The sequence below is a fragment of the Monodelphis domestica genome, chromosome 8, assembly GCF_027887165.1.
Source record: "Monodelphis domestica isolate mMonDom1 chromosome 8, mMonDom1.pri, whole genome shotgun sequence".
Classification (NCBI taxonomy): domain Eukaryota; kingdom Metazoa; phylum Chordata; class Mammalia; order Didelphimorphia; family Didelphidae; genus Monodelphis; species Monodelphis domestica.
The window spans coordinates 45,378,029-45,395,308 of NC_077234.1; the positions used below are offsets into that span (position 1 = coordinate 45,378,029).

A 17,280-nucleotide genomic window follows, 5' to 3' on the forward strand; every position below is an offset into this window, starting at 1 on the left:
GTATTCGAGTCTATTTTTTACAGTAATCATTGGGGAATAAGTTCAAAATGGTTGACATTGTCTGTAAGAATGTTGGCCTGAGGACAGAGTTTTCCTAGGGTGTCAGGTAGCTGTAGTTGCTGGAAAAGAGGGAGAGGAGGGAGTATTACAAGGTAACCACTGTTAATGTTTAGGTTGATGGAGAAGAGTACCAGTAGGGCAATGGAGAGCTGCTCAGGTTGCTGGCAGGCAGAGAAAAGGCAGCTATTGTGGAGTTTAATTTTCCAAGTTGACAATTTCCATCTTATCTTAATGTTCATTTAGTTTGTTTATGCAAGAAGAGTTTAAAAAAAAAAACTGTCACCAAAATGCAGTCACTTATTTAGTTAAGAATCCTGCCCCAGGGGGCAGCTGGGTAGCTCAGTGGATTGAGAGCCAGGCCTAGAGACGGGAGGTCTTAGGTTCAAACCTGGCCTCAGACACTTCCCAGCTGTGTGACCCTGGGCAAGTCACTTGACCACCATTGCCTAGCCCTTACCACTCTTCTGCCTTAGAGCCAATACACAGTATTGACTTCAAGACGGAAGGTAAGGGTTTAAAAAAAAAAAAAGAATCCTGCCCCAAACCATGCTTAGGGATGGTTTGTCTTACAAACATATTTTTAAAAATTGGAGAACAGAACTTGTTAAGAGTGTGTGTTTTAAAATTTTTGCTAAGATTGTGTATAAAGGTATGCTTCTTGTTAATAGTGCTCATTTAATAATAAATTATTGGAATTTTCTAATGTTATTTATCTCTACCACTTAAGTCAGCTATCATTCAGAGATAATATAGTTATAGTTGAATACATTATAGATCAGGTTTTATAATCCTAATTATGCATATGACTCCTTTTGTATATTACATTATTTAATCACAGCTTTAACATTTTAATTTTTCAAAATTCATCCATGATTCTTTGGAACTAATTTTTAAAAATTTTATACCAGGTATTTTTATTTTTAAAAATTTTTTTAAACCTTTACCTTCCATCTTAGAATCAATACTGTGTATTGGTTCTAAGGCAGAAGAGTAGTCAGGGTTAGGCAATGGGGGTTAAGTGACTTGTCCAAGGTCACACATGTTTGAAGCTAGATTTGAATGCAGGGCCTCCCTTCTCTGGGCCTGGCTCTCAATCTACTAAGGCACTCAGCTGCCCTCCAGGTATTTTTATAAAGCATCTTAATTTCCATATTCTCTTTTCTGACATTATTTTTTCTCATTTGTTCCTCTCAACAGCCCTGTGAGATAGGTTTTATTAAAATTCCTATTTTTATGAAGGAGGAAACCGAGGCTGTCAGAGATTAAATGATTTAGGGTCTCACAGTTATTAAGTACTGGAATCAGGATTTGAATTTATGTCTTCTTAACTCCAAGTCTAAAACCATCTACTCAAACACCTAGAAAATAATTTATTTCATCAGTTGTTGAAATTGTTTGATGTTTTTATTGTTCTGAAGTTATTTTTGTAAATATTGGGATTATTAGTTTATCTCATGTTTAGGCCTACAATTAATGAGAATCAAATGTGAAACCCTAAAGTTGACAATATTTTGAAATCTAATGATTTTTTATTAAACTTTATTTGTGTGTTTGGTTTTTTTAGACCTCTTGGGCCAGAAAGTCTCTTGCTTCGTGGAGCCAGATTAAAGAACACAAAAGAAATTTTTGGTTTGTAGAAATTTTTTAAATCTTAGTCTAGAGCAGCAGTTCTTAGCCTGGGATCTGTTAATATGCTTTTAGAAATAGTTTTATAGAAATATAAGTTTTCTTTGTAATCCTGTGTAATTTACCCCTGTATATTTTTTAAAAAATTGTATGAAGGAATCTATAGGCCTCACCACACTGCCAGAGGGTATCTGTGACTCCAAAAATGGTGAAGTACTCCTACTCTAAAAATATATTGAGTCTTCACACAAGGTGTTAGGAACCACAGTATTTATATGCATTGAATTCATTTTACTAAAATCCTTGTCGGGGGCAGCTGGATAGCTCAGTGGATTGAGAGCCAGGCCTAGAGACAGGAGGTCCTAGGTTCAAATCTGCCCTCAGACACTTCCCAGCTGTGTGACCCTGGGCAAGTCACTTGACCCCCATTGCCTAACCCTTACCACTCTTCTGCCTTGGAGCCAATACACAGTATTGACTCCAAGACGGAAGGTAAGGGCTTAAAAATAAATAAAAAATGAATAAAATCCTTGTTAGTTCCTTAGCCCCCATTTTCTTTCAAGTGTACACAACTTTGAAAAAAATAGATGGATTTACTATTATATTTAGACATTTTAGCTCCTGTTTTATGGTTGCATCTTATGAATTTTCTTTTCTATTTGATCATCTAGAGACTTTTTCCTAATATTGTCTTGCTGTCTATATAGCAGAACTCCACTGTAAGCAAATTGAGTTCTCCTTGCTGCCTCACTTGATCCACCTCAGCTTTACAACTCCCAGGTTCCTAATTTGCTGTGTCCAACTCTTTGTACTCTCTGAAGCCCTTGTTCTGTCATAACAAGATTCCTTTCTTCTTTAGTTTCTTCCTTTCACACTTCTTTCATCTTCCTATACTCACAAAAACCTAGTGATCTCTAGACGGCAACACAGCCCTGGCCTCCTTCTGCAGTGCTAAGTGTGTGCCATTTCTCATGTCTCATCCTGTGAGAAGTCAGCGTACTCCTTGTTCTTCACTGCCACTTTATAAATGCAGTCTTGCCTTGAGGTTCATTCCATTGATCTGGATCATCGTAGAAGCAGAATATTTCAGTCCAAACTAAAAGTAAATTAAATTAAGAAGGACCTTAATGCTTCACTGAATTGATTAGACCTCTAACTTTAAACTATTACCAGTTGTTGATCAAAACTAATGACATATATCAATGTTTACAAGGTAAAAGAATTTGTTAACATTTTTTGCTTTTTGACCAGATACAATTGATGCCTGTTTTTCATTAATTTGTTTTGAGTCTTTGTAATTCTTTAATACTTTTAGTCCTTTATTTCCTTAATCAATCCTTGAAACCTGATGTTAACTGTTTACAATTTTTAGAAGTCCTTCCATAAAGTATTTAAAACCCATACATCATGCATCAAATTAGGACTCTTGGCTGGTAGAAGTATTTTTTTCTTCCAGCAGCTGCTTTATGTGACTAAGAAGAAACGTGTTTTTGATAAATATGTGTTTGTAATAGATCTGATCACCAAAACTAATTCTGAGTGATTATTTCTTCACTGAATTCTGGTTGTAGGATCACAAGTCTAGAGTTACAGGGGACCATGGAAATTGCTTAGTCTCATCCATTCATTTTATAGATTAAGAAACTGAGACCTTGATGCCAAAACCATTTATCCAGCTTAACACAGGGAAAAAGTGACAGAACCAGGTTTTTGGACTTCTAATCGCGATTTCTTTCTAACATACCATGATACCACCTTCCCTCTTCCTCAAGATTGCAGAGTTCCTCCCCTCCCAATTTGATTCTCATGATTAGAATCTTTGGGGGGGAGGCTAAGGAGGGCTCAGCTACACACAAGGATGCTTCCTTTGAAGTCTTAACTCTGTAGGTAATAAATTCAACTGCACGCTATCCTCTACCCTTCAATACCTTGTCCTTTTGTCCTGCTATCCCTTTGGATATGCTTCACTCATCCTTTGCTTTTATCACCTCCTACTTCACAAACTGCTTAATGTCAATGGACATAGTCTTATGACTACTAACTTGAGCCACTACAAATTAATTATCTTATCTCTACTGGGCCCTCACTGCTCCACAGGAATTATTTTTCTTGTTTCTAACTGATACTGTCACACTCCTCATAGCATCTTTCCTAAGCCTTCTTTATTTCGTCAGATCTTGTAAACCATCTCTTCCACCTCCTGGTAAGAAACCTTGCCTCCTAATTTAGTAAGACAATAGACACTATTACGTGTTTCCTCTTCTCACTTATTCATCATCTTAAAACCTCTCTCTATCATCCCTCATTCTCTACTCCTTTGCTCTGGTCACTGATTAAGAGATGACTATAACTTTTTACCAAGGCCAGTCATTTTTCTTGTTTCCTGGACCCTGTCACCCAGATATTAGACAGTAAGAAGACATAGATTACCCCTTAATTTAGCTTTAACTCACCAATTTTTTAAGTTTCTTCTTGCTTTAAATCTGTGAATTCTATAATAACTCAATTGTTCCATTTTATTCATTACAAATTTACATTAGCCTTAAGCATACATTATTTTCCAGTATTAAATTGATAGAATATAATCTCAAATGAATTAAATTCTGCTGGAAAGAATATAATTTTTTTTCTTGTAAAATGCCAACTTTTCTGTTTTTTAGGTGTTGCAATATATACAGGAATGGAAACTAAGATGGCATTAAATTATAAGAGCAAGTCACAGAAACGATCAGCTGTAGAAAAGTAAGTGTTTTAAGGTAAACCATTTTTAGAGTGGTATATATGTAAATTATTTTCCTCCTTATGATTTCTTTATCACAGTTAAAGAGTACTACCATCTTCACAGTCTCCTACAATTAAAACCTCAGCATTATTTTGATTCCTCGTTCCTTGCCCTTCTTATGTAATGAGCCACCAAATTTTACCATTTCTACTTGGAACCTCTTTTCTCTGCCATAGAAAGAGCTGATACTTAATAAATGTTTATTGATTGAATGTCCTTTCAGTTTCCATTGCTGTCACTCTAGATTATTACATTAATGTATTTTTGACTTGGACTATTCGAATAACCTTTTCTCTCTGTTCTTCCCACCTGTGGGTAGTCATCTTCCATAGCTCTATAACATTTTACTTCCTTACTGTTAAGTTTAAAATTCTCTGGAGACTGTAATCTTAATTTATTTTAAAATGACAGTTTTATTTAATGATGCCATTTGAATGGAAGATGAATTGGAATGGTGGAAAGACTTTAGGTAAGTAGGCTAATCACCTATTAGAGTAGTCCAGGAGAAAGGTGATAAAGGTCCTCCTGAAGTAGGATTTGAGTGGAGGGAAGAGGTCATATACAAGAGATATAAAGAGAGAAACAACAAGATTCGGCAAAGGAATGGATATGTGGGGTGAGTTCAAGTAAAGAATCAAGGATGATACTAAGATCAAGTCAGTGGGTGATTCAGAGGTTTGATAGTACCATTGATTAGGAATAAGTTAAGGTTTGGGGGAAATTAATGAGGTTGTTTTTTTTTTTAACATGTTGAGTTTGAGATGCTTATGGTACATCCAATTTGTGATGTCCAAATGGCAGTTGGTGTTGTAGGACTGGAACTCAGAAAAGAATAAGCCTATCTAGATAGATATAAAGATGTGTGCATAGAGATGATAATTGAATGTATGGGAGCTGATGAAATCATGAAATGAGATGGTATTATCTGGTGTGTACAGATAGATAACCCTAAGAATCTATGAATAAAATTTCAGTGTATCTATAAGCTTGGACGAAGAAAACATCTAATCTTTATTTTCACTGTCTATCTGAAACTTAGCATTTCCTCCAATTGATGACTTTAAAAAAATATTAAGTTCCTGTTCTTGAAGAGTTTACAGTCAAATGGGGTGATGAACATGCAAACGATTAGTTACAAAACAAACTGTATATGAAAGGAGTTGGAAATAATCAAAAGAAGGAAGGCAATAGAATTAGGAGGGATTGTGAAAGATGAGATTGTTTTCCTGGGCCTTGAAGGACTATAGAGAAGTCAGGAGATGAAGATGAGAAGGGAGAATATTCCAGGTATGAGAAGCAGCTAGTGAATCCAGCAGGAGTCTGGGGATAGAATGTTTTTGTTTTGGGGAACAGCAAGGAGGCTATTGTCACTGGATCAAAGAATATGTGGAGGAGAGTAAGGTATCAGAAGACTAGAAAGCCTTTGAGTGCCAGATAGATGATTTTCTATTTGATCGCAAAAGTGATATCAGCCTCTGGTGTTTATTGAGTGAGGAGAGGTGACATAGTCAGATTCAGAAAGATCACTTTGACAGTGGAGTGGAAGATGGATTAGAGTTGGGAGAGACTTGTGACAAGCAAACCAACTGGCAGGCATTTCTAATAGCAATAAAGTAAGAGGTGTAAAAATTTGGGAAAAGAGATAAGGAAGGGTTTGTAACTGGGAATCGAGGAGGTGAAGGGCAGAGGGAATAAGGATGGCTGGTGAGGTAAAGGGAGAGATAACCACTGAGATTGAGAGACAATCTTTGTAATTTTCCCTTTCCCTCACACTTCAACCCACAAGAGAGGTACACCTGACCTGATGTTAAGGCAAGGATGAACAGGGGCAGTGTCTTGAATGAGTAGACTTCTGGGCAATAATGGAGTTTACTTCTCTCAAGGCTTGGCTGGTATTTGACCCCAGAAGCCCACTCATCTGGCAGGCTGAGTGTCCTTGTTGGCTTTTGTTGTTTAGCCAAGACTGAATGGCCCGCCTAGCCCACCATCCTCTCTTTGTCCTTCTATGATTTGAATTATAGATTCTTCAATATAAAGTTGTTAATAGTTCAGGTAATAAAAGGAGAGGGGAATAGGTTTGTGGGAATAGGTTGTCTTTGTCCTAATTCAGCTGAGCTAAATGGCTCAGCCTCAGCTTCTCTTTCTCCTTCCTCTATAATCACTGTCACTACCCTAAACTAAACAGATGGCAAGTGTCCTTCTTGGGAAGGTCAAGGGATAGAAAGGGTCTTCAGGGTAACCCCATGAAGTTTAAGGGGTCAGCTCCTTTCAGCTGCAGTTGTTCTTTTTTCCTTTAGTTGATGATCTCAAGATTTATCAGGAATCTTCTCTCTTCAGGGTAAGGGAAATGGAGGCAAGGCTTTGTCAACACAGGTTGGGATCTTGAGCTGGAGTCCTAGCTCCTCTCTCATCAGAGTTCAGAGGGCAAAGACCTTTTTTTTTTCAGCTATTTCTCCCACAAGCCTCTTCTCCTGCTGCAACTGCCACTCCCCCTCCCTGCACATTCTAATGATGGTTTCTCAATCTCAGTTTTCCTTTCCATATTAGTTCTAAGGCCCCATAGTAGGGATGGTGTAAGGATAAAATTAGGAGTTTGACAAAATAAGAGGGCAGCTTTTAGCAATTTTAGTGTTAATGAGAATATAGTAGAAGGAGGGAAATATAGGAAAGAGATGAGAGAAATTGCCTAACTAGCTACCCTATAACTGCCGTTAGAGTTCAGCTGATCACCCTTCGGCTCAGCTCACCAGGCAGAATCCATTTCCCAAACCACACCACCAGCAACCAACCCCCAATGACCAATTACCAACCATCTTCCAACCCCAAAAAAGGTCAAAAAACCCCTCTCAGTCCCTGTGCTGACATTTTATATCCCCTTCTTACTTTACTTCCGGTTTCTCTGGTTTCTATTTCCTTTTACTGTGGGCTGGTATATCTTTACACATCTCTGGTAAAAGGACCTCCAGGTCCCGGGTTAAATTAGAAAAAAGGGATTAAGAATTCCCTTTTACAATCCCCCCTATGATTCCTTGGAACACTAGTCTCCCCAGTGAATCATATAAGCATAAATATCTATACCTGTAAAAATGTTCTAATTAAAGGTGCCTCCAATATTATACATTCTAATAGAAAACTATAATAATATGAGGGAAAGAGAGAAAGAAAAGAAAGCCAATGGTAGATAGGTGCATTGACAAAAAACAATTAAGGGGCAATCCCCTTTGGCATTGAAGTTTACATTTATTAAATGCTTTCAACCCCCTTCATTTCGATCAATACTTCCCACAGTTGATTCTAGATCTTCGGATGCAGTGTAGGTTTCTTTATGGCGTCTTCTTAAAACAGTTCATTTTCCTTGATTTGGGGAGTTAGTGAGCTTCTTTTCCTGTAATTTTTCAAAAATTTTAAATCTTGGATTTTACAAAATACAGTCCCCAGATTACAAAATACAATTATAATTACAAATAATTACAATCCTAAACCTTAGATTTTTTATGAAATTATACTCTATGGAAAATAAGAACCTGAAATATCAATTTAAATAGAGCAAATACTACATAATAATTATACAATTACAATCTTTATACATAAGAACACATTTAATGACAATAGCAAACAAACCTGCTATATTAGGATTCACATAAGTCTCTATATAGCCACTTCGTGTGTGACATTTAAAAACCTTAGAAGCTTATGAATATTTGTCACAAGTTCTCCAGATCTAGCCAATCCATCTAGCCAATGAGATATTTCTAAAAGTCTATTATTGCCATCTTTCCAAAATTTGGCAGAAGAAACCAGAAAGGAAAAAGGGAAAAAAAAAACCTCAGTACTGCTGATGAAAACCTTTTGGTTCTAAAATGTCACCAAGAATCTAGATCATTCTGGTGGAAGGGTAGAGTAAGCTGAAGAGTTACAAATATAAAAACCATCCAGGAGCCACTAGACTCCATGGGAAATTCTCCCTCCGGGAGCCATCCTGGGGTTACCAAGCCCCCTAGGAAAACCTGCCCACCTCCTGGATCAGATTATAACCCATCATGAGGTAACCAAGCCCCTTGGGAAACCTTCCTCCTCTGGTATGAAACTGTAACAGCCATAAAAGGCATTTATTTATATGTCCTATTGTAAGATTTAAATTAATGTCCAGCAACTCTAAGAATTATATTTTATAAAGTTTATTAATAATCACTAGAAGTAAAGGAATAAAAAGGTAATTATCTAACAAAATAAGACCATGTGACTAAATTTTCTTGCCTGTTTAAAAAGCCCACTCCACCAAAGCCGTGACAGGAAGAGAAGAGAGAGAGAGGCAGGGCTACACCAAATTTATATCCTCCCTATGTCAGCACATAACGTGAGATGGGGAGAGTGGGGTGCTGGGAATTATAGTTCTAGGATACAGATATTAATTACACAACATCCTTTGCAATGTGGAGGAAGGGAATACAATAGTCAAAATCACTTCTGATGTCTCATCCATTATATATTTATAAATGAGGAGGTGAGGAAATACAATAGTGCTATTGCACTTCACTTCAACTACTAAATGGACCCTTACCTCTTGTTACACACAAGTCAAAGGTAGGCAAATTATCATCAGTCAGAGGTAATGGTGTTCTTAGATATCTGAAAATCACTTCTAAAGACTCCTTAATATCAATTGAAATCTTTAGCTCATTAAATTCTCCAAAGGTTGTATACAGGTTGCAGCCAGTTTGATGGAGTCCATCCATAATCATCTTTGTGACAATTAAAGGCAAAAAGGAACAAAAGGCTGTTAAGCTAATGTGTGACCTCAGTGGATCTAGTGACAAACCCAGCATCCATAAGGACTTATGGTTTTGCCACAGAAAAGGGTTTTTTCAAGTAATTTATAGACTTTTATAATGGTATTTTCTCCAATCCGGTCATAGGGCAATAGAAATAGACCATGTAACAGAACATATAGCTAATGGCCAAAACACAGTAGCAGAAAATGACATATTGTTACAGACTATATTAGATTAGATCAATATGTGAACTTTTTAAATTTTAAAGCAAACAATCAGGATACAGGCACTGAATTCAGGGGTCCTTTTCTCTAATTCCAATATCTGTGTTAGAGACTTCTTCACTATTTGGAGGGGAACAAACTGAAACAGTTAACATCAGTAAGGCAATGGAGTCTGAAAAGTCTTAAAATTCACCTCCAGACTCTTTGAGGTTCCTTCCCCTCCCTAGTATCATCATCCATCTAAATTCCTTTGGACACACTTCTGGGGTTTCTCAAACCGAGGTGAATTTCTGCACTGAACATAATGTAGATGAACCCCATATTGGATGTGTTGTAGAGGCTGGGCATGCTTAGATAGTAAGAGGAATGAATCTCCCTTCTGAATCTTGCGATTACTCAAGCTATAACAGCAAGGATAAGTGCACCCAGTAGTAAGAAAAGACATCCTAAAACTTGAAGCTGTGTGAGCATGGTAATGTTTTCCATGAATGGGAGCTGTTTGAAATAGGCAGGAAACTGGGCTGTGCTTGCAATTCTTTTTGTCAGTAGATGGCGCTTTTTTTAATGTAAAGGATCAAAGTAACTAACTCCAGTAGATGGCGCTTTTTTTAATGTAAAGGATCAAAGTAACTAACTCCAGTAGAGATAGTTTTAATAAAAAATGAGGGAAAGAATCAGAAGATTCTAGGTTTGACTCCTAAGTGGCTCACCAATTAAATGTAAGAGTTAAATTATGAGTTTGACAAAATAAGAGAGCAGCTTTTAAAAAGTTTAGCTTTAATGAGAATATAGTAAAAGGAGGGAAATATGGGAAAGAGATAGAGAAATTGCCTAACGAGCTACCCTATAACTACCTATAACTGTCTATAACTACTATCTAAAACTGCCTATATCTACTTTTAATAACAACCACTAACTACTAATCACTAACCCATACCACCAGTGACCAACCAACCCTCAACAACCAATGATGAACTACCTCCCAACCCACCAAATAGTCAAAAAGCCCTTCTCAGTCCTCTCTCTGGCCTTTTTTATATCCCCTTCTTGCCTGACTTCCTGTCTTTCTGCTTTCTACTTCCTTTCACTGTCAGCTGGTGTATCTTTATACATCTCTATGATAAAAGGACTTCCAGGTCCCCAGTTAAATTAGAAGAAAAGTATTAAGAATTCCATTTTACAATGTGATTGTTTGAGAGATGCTGTGAAGGTCACATCAATAGGACTTGGCAGCAGATTTTATACGTGGATTGAGATAGAGAGGATGGCACCCAGGTTTCATGACTGCAATAATGATGGTACCCCCTATATTACTAGAAAGGTTTGGAATAGAGGAGGGCTTGGGAGGAAGATAATAAATTCAGTTTTTGACATGTTCAGTTTAAAACATCAACAGAAAATAGAGTTAGTTCAATAGGCATTTGAAGATACAAGATTGGAAATCAGCAGAGAAATTAAGGCTGAACAAATAGATCTAAGAATCATCAGCATAGAGATGATAATTGAATCCATGGGAACTGATTTAAATCATCAAGTGATAATAAAGGGAGAAAAGAAATGTACCCAGGATGGAACCCTTTGGGGACTGTGTTAGGAAACTGAGAAGAAGCATTCTGATAGGTAGAAAAACTAGGAGAGAATAGTATCATAAGTACCTAGAGAGATGAAATTATTTTCTTTCTGTCCTTTTCTTTGCTATTGTGGAAATTTATTTTGCTTAAGTATACATGTCTATATTGTACTTTTGTTTTCTTTGCCTTCTCAATCGGTGTGTGTGTGTGAAGAATTTAGAACTCAAAATTGAATTTAAAAAAAGAGAGAGAAGACAAGATGGAACTGGATTACTTGTGCATGTAGAGGGGTTGGCCTTAGCAAGGAGAGGTAGCTACTTCATCATGTGAGCAGGATGGAGGAGTAGATAGCAAACAGCATCTGGGTGATGTAGATAATGAGAAGAAGTAACAAGGAAACTCATGGAAACTGTACTCAGATTTTTTTTTTCAGTAAAATGTGAAGCATGGCTTTCAGCTCAGAGTGACAGAAGGGTAAGTTTATTAAGTTTGAGTGATGAAAAGGTTTGGAAGAACTGCTATAGTCAGTGGGATAGTGTATTAATTAAGGAATTGTCTTAAAAATTGCTTTGCCAGAGTGAGGGCTCAGTTGAGTTTAGTTACATACATTTGTAGTAGACAAAACCACCCATCAGCATTATTTTATGATTTTCTCCAGCTTCATTCATCAGGACATATGTAGAAGTAGAGGCAATGGATGGTAGGAGTAATCTAGGACTGATACCCTGGCTTCAATGAGGAGGGCAAGGCAGGTTGAATTGATTCACCAAAGGGCCAAGATGAGGAAGGGAAAGAGACTACCCACTATGGGGTCATGGCATCAATGAAGAATAGGATGTGGGAAGTTACAAGGTAGAAGGAATGGTGAAATTAAAGCAGTTTTTATTCAGGTGATAGAATTTTAGAGGTGGTAGACATGGAAGTAGTGCATTTGGGGGATGACAGGATCAGGGCTATAACCATCAGCAACACCACACATTGGGGCTTTGATTGGAGGATGGAGCCATGAACCCCAAAACTCCCATTTAAAGAAGCAGCTCAGCATATCCCATTTCCCACCTGACTGTACTACTTTGGGCTTCTCTGACTTCTGTCTCCTTATAAAATAGTTTCCCTGGCTCCCATCCCACCCCACAACTTTTCTGTTTCCTTTTATATGACTTTCCCAATAGACTGTAAGCTCTTTGAGGGCAGGGACTGCCTTTTTCTATTTGTCTCTCCATTGCTTAGCATGGTGCCTAACACATGAAATTTTATTGACTAGCTGACACTGAAATGGAGTAGCGGAGTAAGTCATGGGAACTCTGATAGGATCTTTGAGGACCCATTACTATATATGTTGAAGTCATCTCACATGAGGGCAGGAATTCAGGAGAAAAAAGGCAGTGACCCAGGCACGAGTTCAGTAAGGAGAACAGGATGCTATTGAGAAAATGGGTACCAGAATTGTGATTGAGTGGTAGATACAGGCATAGTAAGCCTTCAAGGTGAGAAGTTATTGAGTGATGGGGATAGAAGAAGGACCTGGAGGTGGCAGTGGAGAGCCAGGGGCTGGAGATGGAGTCAGGACAGACAGAAGGAAGAGAACCAGGAGCTCAGCCTCACCAAATCCTAGAGAGGGAAGTATCCAGGAGGAAAAGCTAAGAGCAGTGTCAGAGGGGAAGGGAAAGGAGCCTGCTATGTGCCAGGCTCTGTGCTCAGTGCTTTAGAAATATCATCTGCTATGTGGATGCTCCCCATAATCCCATTTTATAGTGGAGGAAATGAAGGCAAGCTGAAGGTAAGGGGCTTGCCCAGGGTCACATAGCTAGTAATTGTCTGAGGCTGCATTGGAACTCAGCTCTCTGTAACCCAGGTTATTCACAGTGGCACTTCACGGCCTTACATTTCTTTTGTACCCAGCATATTCTAAGCACTTGGATTGACAAAAGTTCTTTTGAAAGAGACCTCAGCTTTAGTGGACCACAAGCTCGCTGTCAGCAAGTATGATCTGGCAACTGAAAAGCTGATGTCTTCTTAGTTTGTGCATCCAATCTGTATCAAAGTCTTGTCTTCCCTCCCTTCACAAACATCTCTCCTCCTCCTCAACATAGGCCCTTGTTAACTCATGCCTAAGCCATGGCAGTAGTTGGTGATTGGTGTTCCTGCCTTCTCTCTCCCTCTCCAGTCCATTTAGTCATTTGCCAAAGTGATATTCATGCAGTGCAGGTCTGACCACATCAGCTCCTTTGGCTCCCTGGTTCTAGTACAGTGGATTCTAGTTGCCTTTTTCAAGTCCTCCACAACCTAACCGTCTCCTTCTTCCAGGCTTCAGATACTTCACTATTCTCCATGTACTTTACAATCCAGTGACATTGTCTTTCTTGCTATTTCTTACATGTGCCTTTCTGTCTCCTTTCACTGGCTGTCCCTTATCCCCAGAGTGTTCTCCCACCTCACTTTCACCTTCTCCCTTTTCCAGTTTCTTCCAATCAGTCCAAATCCTTCCTGCTGAAAGATCTATTTTTCCAGACCTCTGAACTGCTAGCTAATTCCTTCTCTCCAAGACTATTTTCCATTTTTTTGGTACCTTCTATATACATGACTGCTTTTTTGTTCCCCTCATTCCACCCCTTAATGAATGCTTGTTTATTAGTTAACTGACTAGTGTCCAAAATAAGAGAGCTCTGATATAAACTTTCTATCTTGGCTTGATCATTAAGAAAAATTGAATTTGACTCTAGATGTGCTGCATTTTAGGAACAACATGGATAACCAATTAGAGGATGAGCGAACAGGATAATGAGGGCTAGAAGGATGGAAGTGTCTAACTTAAAGAAGAAAAGGCTGGTGGAACTTGGGGACACGGAATGATAGTTGAATGACTGTCCTGGGGCAGAGGGATTAGCCTGTTCTGCTTGTCCCCAAACAGAGGTAGAGGTGACAAATGAGAAATGCAGGCAGTTAGGGCTGACTGTTTCTTGAGGCCATTCACTGAAGAGCCACTTCTTAGGGAGGTTGAAGGGAGTTCCTGCTGAAGGATTGGTTCTCTCTCTGAGATGTCTATTACTTGTCATTATTTCCGCTGATTACAGGCTTTCTTTCTACAAACAGATTGATGATATAGATTGAGAGCTGTTGGGCATCTGAGAGGCCCACCTAGTGCCAACCTCTCTTTTTACAGATGATGGAACTGAAATCTGTACTAGTTAAATGTCTTGTCTTAAATCACAACTAGAGTACACAACAAAGGCAGGAATTGAACCCAGATCCATTGACTACAATTCTGTTGCTCATTCCACTGTACCTTTAGAGGGAGAGGGGATCTGTTGGCAGCAGTTTCGAAAAAGGAATCTTTTGAAGGTGGGGTGTGTGTGTGTGTTAACAAGATCAAGGGAAGAGAGAATGTAGGTCTGAACTTAGAGCATTCATTTCTCCTTGGCTATAACCTCAAGGTGAGGCAAACAAATCACCTGGTAGGTATACAGCTTTTCACATATTTGCATACTGGCACATGACAGCTGAGGGAAAATTCGGCTTATTGCTTAATAGGAAACATATAACTGTCCTATTGCCCAACTTGCCCTCTTTTTTAATTATTACTACTCAAGGGCATCCAGATAGAGAGAGGGCAGGTCCTGGGGTCAGAAATTTAATTTAAATCCTATCATATTAGCTGTGTGATCCTGCACAAGTCACTTAATCTCTGTCTTCCTCAGTTTCCTCAACTATAAAATGAAAACAATAATAGTACCTACCTCTCAGGGTTGTTGTGAGGATCAAATGAGATCATATTTGTAAAGTACTTAGCAAAGTGCCTGGTACATAATAAACAGTATAGTTGCGTATTCCCTTCCCACTCACCCTCTGTTACCTATTTTCAGGCAACATATTCCAAAGCTATCAATACCTAATAGATATGGTCGGAGAGGCAAAAGCTTTCTGTAGTCTGGAGGAAGTAGGAAAGATTTTATGGAGGGAGTGAGACAGTTGGGATCTTGAAAGATGGGGGATGGTTTTGATAAACAAAAGAGAAGTGGTTCCACTGTGGATAATGGCATGAGCCAAAGACTGGAGTGGAGCATTAGCATGGCCCATGGAGGATCCAGCTGTCAAATGATTATCAGGGAATGCTTTGGGGAATAGCAGGAAATAAAATAAAAATAGATTCTATCAGATAAGACTTTTTTTTCTTTAGCAAATAGTCCAAGAAGTATCTGTTCTTCAAAGTACTTTTCAAATAGATTAACCTCAATCAAAGAATCTATATTTTTAATCAAAATTTATTGTAACATATATGAAAAAGGGTTTTCATGAAATGATTGTTTCTTAGTTAAGGTTATAAAATGCAGGAACTGTGTATTTTTAAGAAATCGCAGTAGCACTTCATTCTTTCAGTATCTTTAAGGAATATGATATTTTACACAAATAACTTTTTTACATAACCAATACCAGTTTTAAACACAAAGTTTTTGCCAAACCTTTTTATGGGAATTTTTCTAAATGGCATTGTGCACAATTCTTTGACTGTAAAATAGGAATAGGGGCCTATAATTTTGTTAGTATAGAGAATTCCCAGAAGAAAAAAATTCCTTCTGACAGTGTAAGTTAGCTCTTTTTCTAAAGCATGTGTGTATATATATATTTTTTTTTAATTTGTTTATTAAGTATTTTTTCCTAGGTTACGTGATTCGTGTTCTCTTCCTCCCCTCTTCCTTCTTGATTCCTGTATCTGACAAGCAATTCCACTGGATTATACATGTATTATCACTTACTACCTATTTTCATATTATTCATTTTTGTAATAGAGTAGTCTTTTAAAACCAAAGCCCCAAATTCTATATCCATGTAAATAAGTGATAAATCATGTTTTTCTTCTGCATTTCTTCTCCGCAGTTCTTTCTCTCAGTATGAATAGCATTCTTTTTCCCTGGGGATTGTCTTGGATCATTGCATTGCTATTAGTAGCAAAGTCTATTACATTTGATCATCCCGCAATATTTCAGTTACTGTATCTAATGTTTTCCTGCTTCTGCTTATTTCACTCTGCATCAGTTCATAGCCATAGAGTTCTTTCCAGTTTTTATAAAAATCCATCAATTCATCATTCCTTATAGCACAATAGTATTCCATCACCAACCATCATATACCACAATTTGTTCAGACATTCCCCAATTGAGGGACAGCCCCTCATTTTCCAATTTTATCTCTTTAAGGTACACCTAGTAGTGGTATTTCTGGATCAGAGGCTATGTGTTCTTTTAAAGCCCTTTGGGCATAATTCCAAATTGCCTTCCAGAAAGATTGGATCAATTCACAACTCCACCAGCAATGTATTAGTGTTCCAAATTTGCCACATCCTCTTCAATATTTATTATATTCCTTGACCATTGTATTGGCCAATCTGCTACGTGTGAGGTGGTACCTCAGAGTTGTTTTGCTTTGCATTTCTTTAATCAGGAGGGATTTAGAACACCTTTTCACATGATTATTGATAGTTTTGATTTCTTCTTCTGAAAACTGCCTGTGCATATATATCCCTTGGCCATTTGTCAGTTGGGGAATGGCTTGATTTCTTGCACATTTGACTTTAATTCCTTATATATTTGAGAAATTAGACCGTTAAAGTGTATATTTTTGACAGAAGTTCCTATAGGACAGAAAAGTTATATGATTTGCAAAGAGATACACAGCCAGTATTTGCCTAGAGACAGTACTTGAACACAGTTCTTCCAGGCTTTGTGACTAACTCCCTAGCTACTAAACTAAGCTTGCCTCTCTTAATGGTAATGATTAGTGATAATAAGAGCTGGCATTCATTTGTGTAACAATTTATGCTTTACAAAATTGTATATACATTTTCTCATTTATTTTTCCTAATAACTCTATTAGTTTAGATAAGGCAAGTATTATGGTCCCCATTTTGCTGATGAGAAAATTAAGGATCAAAGAAGGTAAATGATCTTTTTTTTTTAAACCCTTACCTTCCATCTTAGAATCAATGTTGTATATTGGTTCTAAGGCAGAAGAGTGATAAGGGTTAGGCATTGGGGGCCCAGGGTCACACAGCTAGGAAGTATCTGAGGTTAGATTTGAATCTAAGACCTCCCATCTCTAGGTCTACCTCTCAATCCACTGATCTACCCAGCTGGCCCCTGGAAAATGATCTTCTTAAGGCTGGTAAGTGGCAGAATCTCTTACCTTTTGGTAAGTTATTGTATATACCAAGAGACATATAGACTCTCCCATTGAGAGAGAGAGAGAAA

General features: G+C 37.9%; 1 protein-coding gene across 16 annotated transcripts in view; it reads left to right on the plus strand.

Annotated features, from left to right (window-relative positions):
• The window catches only part of ATP11B (ATPase phospholipid transporting 11B (putative)), a 152,694-nt gene that overhangs the window by 78,438 nt on the left and 56,976 nt on the right, over nt 1-17,280 (plus strand). For all 16 annotated transcript variants that reach the window (XR_008914006.1, XR_008914004.1, XR_008914005.1 and 13 more), the window contains exons 9-10: nt 1,625-1,689; nt 4,347-4,428. Coding sequence is in view for 12 of the 16 variants with exons in the window: in XM_056807473.1 (XP_056663451.1) it covers nt 1,625-1,689; nt 4,347-4,428 (147 nt within the window). In the remaining 4 variants the exon portion in view is untranslated. The remainder of the gene's footprint in view (nt 1-1,624; nt 1,690-4,346; nt 4,429-17,280) is intronic.